The 9138-nt window shown below is 36.9% G+C and overlaps 1 protein-coding gene across 1 annotated transcript; it reads right to left on the bottom strand.

Moving 5' to 3' along the window:
- Positions 1-5529: 5529 nt before the first annotated feature.
- Positions 5530-8007, bottom strand: LOC135594874 (zinc finger protein WIP2-like). Its single transcript, XM_065085379.1, has 2 exons — positions 7322-8007; positions 5530-6169 (listed from the first exon to the last, which is right to left on the bottom strand). The coding sequence occupies exons 1-2, from the start codon at positions 7868-7870 to the stop codon at positions 5705-5707; spliced, it is 1014 nt and encodes a 337-aa protein (XP_064941451.1). The 5' UTR covers positions 7871-8007; the 3' UTR covers positions 5530-5704.
- Between the last annotated feature and the right edge of the window lie 1131 nt (positions 8008-9138).

Genomic DNA, 9138 nt, shown 5'->3' with positions numbered 1-9138 from the left:
AACTAGGATTGTGGAATCAAGAAAGGCTAAATTTCTTGAGGATGATGTGATTGGTGGGAGCGATCATTTCAAGAACATAGTTTTCGCACATAATCATATAGAATCTCAACCTTCCACATCAAATGATAGATTGATTATAGTTCATAGCACTCCTCAAGTAAAAACTAGTGCTGAACAACCAATCATTGAAATTCCATAAGTTGTTGATAGTATTCTAATAGATCAAGCAGTTCAGGAATTACAACAAGCTCCTGAACAACTAGTTGAACCACAAGTTCCTCAAGGAACCATTGGTACAACATTAAGAAGATCTACTAAAAATAAAAGATCAGCTATTCCTAGTGATTATGTTGTATATCTATAAGAATCTGATTATAATATTAGAGCAAAAAATGATCCTGAAACATTTTCACAAGCCATGAGTTGCAAAGAGTCAAATTTGTGGCATGATGCCATGAAAGAAGAGATGAATTCCATGATGAGCAATGGAGTTTGGGATCTTGTAGAGTTGCCTAATGAAGCAAAGGCTATCGGTTGCAAATGGGTCTTTAAAACTAAGAATGATTCGTTAGGCAACATTGAGAGATATAAGGCAAGACTTGTTGCAAGGGGATTTACTCAAAAAGAGGGAATCGATTATACGGAGACGTTTTCTCCTGTATCTAAGAAAGATTCTCTACGTATAATTTTGGCATTAGTTGCTCATTTTGACCTTGAATTGCAACAAATGGATGTGAAAACGACATTTCTAAATGGAGATCTAGAGGAAGAGGTTTATATGAAACAACCTGAAGATTTCTCCTCTAGTGTTGGTGAACACTTGGTTTGCAAGCTTAGGAAGTCTATATACAGCTTAAAACAAGCCTCCCGCCAATGGTATTTTAAATTTCATGAAGTGATTTCTTCATTCAGATTTGTTGAAAATCCCATGGATCAATGCATATACCAGAAGGTTAGTGGGAGTAAAATATGTTTCCTTGTTTTATACGTAGATGATATTTTGCTTGCAACCAACGATAAGGGTTTGCTGCATGAGGTGAAACAATTCCTTTCTAAAAATTTTGATATGAAGGATATGGGTGATGCATCTTATGTTATTGGCATTAAGATCCATAGAGATAGACCTCGAGGCATTTTAGGTCTATCACAAGAAACCTATATTGATAAACTTTTAGAAAGATTTCGGATGAAGGATTGTTCACCAAGTGTTGCTCCCATTGTGAAAGGTGATAGGTTCAATTTGAATCAATGCCCAAAGAACAACTTTGAAAGGGAATCAATGAAAAACATCCCATATGCTTCTATCGTAGGAAGCCTTATGTATGCTCAGGTCTGTACAAGACCTGATATTGCATTTATTGTGGGGATGCTAGGTCGATATCAGAGTAATCCAAGTATGGACCACTAGAGAGCTGCAAAGAAAGTGATAAGGTATCTACAAGAAACCAAAGATTACATGCTTATGTATAGACATACAGACAATCTGGATGTGATTGCTTACTCAGATTCAGACTTTGCCGATTGTGTTGATTCTCGTAAATCAACATCAGGATATATTTTTATGATGGCCGGTGGAGCTATTTCTTGGAGAAGCGCTAAGCAGACCTTGATTGCTACTTCTACCATGGAAGCTGAGTTTGTCTCCTGTTTTGAGGCTAATTCACATGGTGTATGGATTAAGAGTTTCATTTCTGGGCTTAGAATCATGGATTCTATCTCTAAGCCATTAAGAATTTTCTGTGACAATTCAACTGCTGTCTTTATGGCTAAAAATAATAAAAATGGAAGTCAAAGTAAACATATCGACATTAAGTATCTAGCCATAAGAGAACGTGTAAAGGAAAAGAAAGTGGTCATTGAGCATATTAGCACTGAATTGATGATTGTTGATCCTTTGACTAAAGGCATGCCACCTCTGAAATTCAAGGATCATATAGAGAAAATGAGACTTGGTTCCACTTTGTAATGATATTGAAATTCTTATATATTATGTAATTTTCTCATTCATGTGCACATTATTTTGAGAAAATATATTATTACTGGACTAAGAATAAACATAAGGTTTATTCATTAAGTAATATTGCCATATTAAGATTAAGAAACTAAATACATCGTGATACATGGATGATAATACTCGCTCTTAGCGGACTTATCGCTATGGTTCGTGTATTTATTTCTTAAGAGAGTTGTTCAAGAAAAATTAATTCAAATTATTAAGATAAACGTATGAACCAAGTGGGAGAATATAACCGTTATTATTAAATATTTAATTTAATAATAATATAACTGTTCTCATTATGATTCATAATTTATTATCATGAATTTCTTCATTTATTATGATTTAAATGATTTCAGTTTTTTGTTCTTTATGCATGAAACCGTTATTATTAAATTGAATATTTAATATCATTAAAGTTCTTAATTATGGTCCAAACGTTACAAATTTGAATTAATTCTTGAACGTTATGATTTGGTGATAATAAATGTTCTTGATGGGAGAACATCTATATATACATGAGAATTTTGGTCCTTGGGCTCAATCATCTTTTTGAAGCGAAAGACTTTCCTACACCATCTAAAGCGAGAGTTCTGAGCCGAGAAGTACCAAAGTTCAAGAAGAAACCTTTACAGAAATTCTTGACGACAATGGTTGAAGGTACGCTATTTTGTTTCTGTATCAGTTTTTATTGTATTTATATTATAATGATTTAGAAACACAAGTTGGTTTCAATAATTTCTTACAAATGCTCTTAGCTCCATGCCAAAATCATATAAGGTCACTTTGGATCATCCTCGGATACAAAATTCACGGTTCGCGGACAACCAAAGAAGGAAGAATATGTGATGGACCATTGAAAAGGACGAGTGGAGGAAGCGTAAGGAAATCGTTTGCCTTGGATGGCCTCCTCCCATACGCCAACTGATGCACGGATGATGACTGTGGTTTGATATGACTTCTCCACATGCCAGCCTCGTGTTCACTGCCCGCCCCACCCCCCACCCCTCCTCTCTCTCTCTCGGAACGTAATCAATCTGCAACGAAGGTGTTCATGAATCATTCCAAGCCGTTCGCAGTCCAAATCCTTACATTCCATGTGTCGTATGACGTGACTACATTTTTCTTCCCCTCTTCCTCCCTCCAGGGGATAGGTTTGGTCGGTAGATAGACCAATCATTCTGAGAGATCTATTTCATTCCATGTGTCGTATGAAGTGATTGAAGATCATAGAATATGAGAGAGAAAAAAAACCAGGATAGCTGGAAGGGAGAAGCTTATTTTTGGAAGTACCTCAAGCACTCAGTTTTAATATCGAGATCCAAAAGAGAGAGAATAACATATTAATATGACTAATATTTCGGATTAATTTACAAAGGACGAGCAGAGTCTAGTATGTCATGCCTAACTTGTTTAACATGAATGAGCGAGGAGGAACATTGCTTGAAATATTTCTTATTCGAAATATCTCATCGTCACTCTATGAATATGAGATTAGCAAATATGATTCGAAATATAAAACTTTATTTCTAATCCTCAAGTAAAACCTAAATTTGACTTGAGTGTTGGAAGTGATCTTACCCTTAATACGCCTCCTATCTTAGTTTGCATATGATGCTTACGATAAGAGAGATTTGATTTGAGGAAGTTATCGTAAAGCAGTATCTATCTTCTCAAAGATATAGTTCTCAACAAGTGACTACTTTCAGGAAGTGATCCACATGAATTTACCCCATGATACAACGCATTATGTAAATAAAGATCAATAATCATAAGGTTAGTAATACAAGAATCATGGTTTGCAAGGCAGCCCTACTTAGAAATTGATTTATTAGTACATTACTCTTAAGATAGATATTGTTTTGTTAAATTGGAGAAGAAATGGTTTGTTGATGAGTTGATACTCCCATCGCTAATCATTTCCTCAAAGATTGAAAATACCATTTTCTCATGTCAATTATTGGCCTAATGGATGATAAACATAAATGAAACAAATAAATCATCAATTGAAAGTTAATACACTGAGAATACTAATCTCTAACTGAAATGGAACACTTTGGAAAGCCCTCACGGTTCTGAATGTGCGTCCTTGCATTTTACACTTTTGATTAAAATTTATCACCCAAGTAGACATCTAAGGAACATAAATATTATGTCCAAAGAGTCAAACGGAATAAAAAAATTTAGGAATTCACTACTACAAGAATTCCTTAAAAAAAAAATAAAAAGTTGGCATAAAAAGGAAAAGGCCCTTTAGAGCATTAAAGGATATATATATATATATATATATATATATATATATATATATATATATATATATATATATATATATATATATATATATGTGTATGTATGTATGTATGTATGTATATATGTATATATATGTATGTATATATGTATATATATGTATATATATGTATATATATGTATATACACACACACACACACAAGGAATAAGACTCTTCTTTGGGTTAATTCAGACTTGGATCCAAATGCCTCCTCTCATATAAACCAGTGAATAAGCTTCTTCACTTCTTCTAGATCTATAAAAAAAATTCTACTTGAATTATTTTTCTTTTATCTTTTTTACATTAAGACCTTGAGATACATAGAATATCTATAAAATAATTAAATATTAATTTTTTAGGTTTTTTCTGTAAAGCGACATTGCCTCTTCATTTTTCATGATCAGATTAAAATTAAAAAAAATTAAAGACTCTTAGGACAATTGAATGCCATATTTTTTAAAAAAATAAGAAATTTTTCATTCATCCATGAAATTTGTAAAGAGAAAATGAACACAACATTCTTTAAAACCCTTCCTACTGAACTCTGTAAATTACATTTGAATCTTGCCTTAAATGATATATAATTTCCTCTTGAACATCTCAGAATTAATCTTAGAACTAATTTAAAATCAATCCAAAATTTCTAATTGAATGAAAAACTAAGAGACTAACATAAATACCTTGACTTCCCTTGATTAAAGTTATAGAGACGCTCTTGTGCCATTTGGTCAACACTTAAGTCTCCATAGTTCACATTTTGGAGAAGGAAGAATAGGATTTTCCCCAAACATACATTTCAAATATTGATGTAAAAGAAGAATACGAAACAAAACAAAGGAATGTCACATACCAAAAAGCATCCTCATTTATACTCTCTCTCTCTCTCTCTCTCTCTCTCTCTCTCGTGCATGTGTTTGCGCACCTCATGTTAACAGAAATATGAAGAAAGAAGAAAAGGACATCCACAACTTAATTGCCATGAGTCAAAAGTAAACACCATTCACTGCTGATGGGCTACTTGTCCAGAATCCAAAGGAGAAGAGAAGGAATAATGAAGCAGTAACCACAAAGCATTGCCCTACCGAGAATTGGTAAGTAGAATCTATTATGTATCAGAGGAACAGACATCATCAACACACGAGCAAATTGCTTTCTCTTCCTGGAGCACTAAGTTCTCGGGTTAGAGAGAGAGAGAGAGAGAGAGAGAGAGAGAGAGAGAGAGAGAGAGAGAGAGAGAGAGAGAACTGAATCAGAACAAGAAATAAAGCACTGCAGATGGACATACAAGCTCGTCCGAACAAGGAAAAGAAATGAGGCAGTTCATATGTGCCCTAAACGTAGCAACCGGAGACTCTTATCTTGCTTCATTACATTATGGACACAAGCACGAACCAGGTAAGGGAGATACCAATGTATACCTTCATTGATTTACAGGACCCCGGTGACACTCATTTAGTTGGTGGCAATCTTGTTCGATCTCCGACGATGGATCGTCTTCCTCCTCGAAGCAGTTGATGCCGTAAGCAGCATGGCCATGCCCAAAGGACTTGATGTGGTCCTTCAGCGATCTCTTGTGCTTGAAGTCGGAGCCACAGATGCAGTACCACAGTTTTCCACAGTTCTTTTCATGGGTTCTCCAATCTCCTTTCACTGCGAAGGCCTTTCCGCACTTCCGGCACATGAACGGCTTGATGCCGTGCTTCCTTTTGTAGTGAGTTTGGAGGGTCCTGAAGTCCTTCAATGGCTTCGATCTTGGATGGTCTATGTTGTTCCTGCAGCCAGGCGCGCAGCAGTAGCACGGAAGCCTCAGCATGGCCGTCGGTTGGATGCCTCTTAGAGACTCTGGTCCCTTCCTATACTGTGATCCATGCCCCCACTTGTGCATCTATATTGTTACATCACAATGGCAGAATGACTGATCATGAGATCAATGGCATGTTACATACATTATCTTCAGAAACAAAGATGCTAAATAAGACGGAAATATAACTCCTGAATCTATTTGAGCTAAATTTTCTTTTTATATTATATTTGTGTTACTATATATAGTCGGTTATTAAATCTAGCATGCCATGTAGTAGTAATTCCATAAGAAATCCAAGGAATAAGAAAAATAAAAGACATTTCTAGCTGGGAGTCGGTGGAGTTGAACTATATTTTCGATGAGTCGCTCAAAGAAACATATATATTATATATATATATATATGTATATATATATATATGTATATATATATATATATATATGTATATATATATATATATATGTATATATATATATATATATATGTATATATATATATATATATATGTATATATATATATATATATGTATATATATATATATATATATGTATATATATATTGTGGACGCGATGTAGCCCTTATTGTGTCAGGAAAATATTGTTCTTCTTGACATGAAGGTTCTGTTCAAGAGTTATACTGACACAAGTCTGCAACTCTCTTTTTGATCTGTTGCAATCTGAACTCTTGCGAGAAACAAGGGAAATCATGAGAATCCAGAGAGAGAGAGAGAGAGAGAGAGAGAGAGAGAGGTGCAGATCGCCTCTCAATCTTCTGGGAAAGCAACTCAGTTGAGGATTCATATGGACTCGAGTTCCTGAGTTCATACGGGCTGAGCATGCTAAAGAATCTGATTTGCTTTACGGATTATCTGAGCCAACCTGGGAACTACAATTTCTTTTCAGAATTTTCAGACTTTTTGGAGAACGAAAGAGATTATTTGAGAATTATCACGACAACCAATGCTTCATGTACATATGGACAGCTCCCGGAAACAACAAAGGTATGAGGAACATAGCGTATGCCAAGTTCAATCGCATAAAAAGGAGGGATAGTTTCCAGGATCCATCTCAGCGGCCTGCAGTAGCAGATGGAGACAAGTGCCACATAGCTACACAGACCTTTACCATGCAGAAGAATATATCTCGGAATACAGAAAATCTTGAAGGTTCAAGATGAGAAACAAAAGGCATGTATGTCAAGGTGTCCAAGAAAAAGGGGGAAGAAATTGGATTACCTGCATGTTGTTGTATCTATTAAAAGTCTTGTAGCAGACAGGGCAAGAGAACTGGGTAGGTCCAATAAGGATTTGAGAAGGCGTGGGAATCCAGTACTGGCCTTTGTTGAGCCTCCCTAAGGAATTGGAAGGGTAGCCTGAGGTAACGACATCATCACCTTCTTCTTCTTCCTTTTGTGCGTTGTCTTCTGAGGTTGGGGGGAGTCTTGATACCAGATCAACTGCACCAGGGCTCGGTAGGCCTATGTGGAGAGCCACAGTCACGCCACCAACTTCATCATCAGCTTCATCATCGTCACGCGCGGCTTTGTTCCTACTCCCTCCGGCGGAGGCACTGCACGAGGTGTCCTCCTCCTCCTCTTGGTGCCTCGTGGGTCTGAGGCTCAGGAGAGGGAGGGCTTCTCTAAGGGGAGGAGATGGAGGATGCGGCGGGAGTGAGCTGTGTGTGCTGAAGCTGTAGGATTGAAACGCAGCTGGTGGGAAGGATGGATCGGAGATGAGAGGGTAGTGGCTGTAGAGTTTGTAGAAATTAGAGTAGGGATCTGCCATAGCAGGAGAGGAGGAAGAAGAAGAGAGGAGGCTGTTGGGTTTGTGTAACAGCTTCCTATTGAGAGTGAAGAGGGAAGGGCGGAGAGAAGGTTGAGCAAAGTAGCTAGCCTAAATAATTCGCTAGAGAGAGAGAGAGAGAGAGAGGGGTGGGGGGAGGAGAACAACCTGGTTGACTGGAACATAGAGAAGGGAAAGTTGCAGGGAGAGAGAGAAAAGAAAGAAAGAGGTGGATGAATGTCTGATTGAAGAGTATGTATAGACCGAAGATCATTTACTGGATGACGATGATGAAGATGACAGTGTTTTTCACATACAACAAACTAAAGCTGGGCATAATGTAAACACTGAGACGAAACGAGAGAGAGCTGAAGAGGAAGTGAGGCCCATCTGGGACTGGGATTCCATGCTGTCCACCACCCACATCTGTGGTCGCCCGTAGCTTTCTTCTCCCAAGTATATATGCACGTATGGTGTGTTAGTTTAATGGGGTCTGCGAAGGCGCCTCCTCGTGTGCTTGCTTCACCGCGAGCAAATGCTTCGGTGGTCGAGCCACACGGTCGGTTCGGCTCGTGCACACTAACCGACCAATTGAGCCATCACCCCGGAGCTAGCCTCACCTCCTCTTTTACTTTTGTGCATTACATACATACATAAATATAAATATATATATATATATATATATATAATTCTATTCATACTTATTTTTTATGATTGATTCAAACCAAAGAGAGAAATGATTGAGTTGGCCAGGCTAAATCTTAGTATGATATTTTAACTTTTTTGGACTAAATAAAAAGGTATTGATGACTCGCATCATTTCAAGAGACTTGAATAGGAATATTTATCTACTACTTTAGCGTGCCTATCCCGTTGGATACATATTGTCAGATATAAAATCATTTATCCAAGGTGGCAAAATCGATTGAGTCCGTTTCAATACTATACTATTCAACTAACATATTTTGTCTAAGCACATGCTCTTTTGAGAGGAGATTTGTAAGATAAGAAAAGAAGGAGAGTCGAGGATTGATTAGCAATTACCTTTAGTCAAAGATCATGTATTAATATGAGAGAGAGCTATACTAGGTCATAGCAATAAAGCAAAAATAATAATAATAATATAGTATAATTGAACGAAGAGAGGAGGCCCTCCCTTGTAACCGGGGGGGATGCCTCTTTTGTTATGAGGAGTCTTGTTGGAGGGTAAGAGCATTATCTCTAGTTACCATACACTCTCTCACACCCTTTTCCTCTTCTTAATAGGGAGG

The sequence above is a fragment of the Musa acuminata genome, chromosome BXJ1-10 (genome assembly GCF_036884655.1).
Source record: "Musa acuminata AAA Group cultivar baxijiao chromosome BXJ1-10, Cavendish_Baxijiao_AAA, whole genome shotgun sequence".
NCBI classification, from domain to species: domain Eukaryota; kingdom Viridiplantae; phylum Streptophyta; class Magnoliopsida; order Zingiberales; family Musaceae; genus Musa; species Musa acuminata.
The sequence above is the reverse complement of the archived record's forward strand: the minus strand, read 5'-3'. Positions and strand labels throughout refer to the sequence as shown.

Coding starts and splice junctions, on each gene's coding strand:
- LOC135594874 (XM_065085379.1), bottom strand. CDS start 7,870: ATGGCAGATCCCTACTCTAATTTCTACAAACTCTACAGCCACTACCCT. Junction 6,170..7,321: donor ATAGATACAACAACATGCAG/GTAATCCAATTT, acceptor GTAACAATATAG/ATGCACAAGTGGGGGCATGG.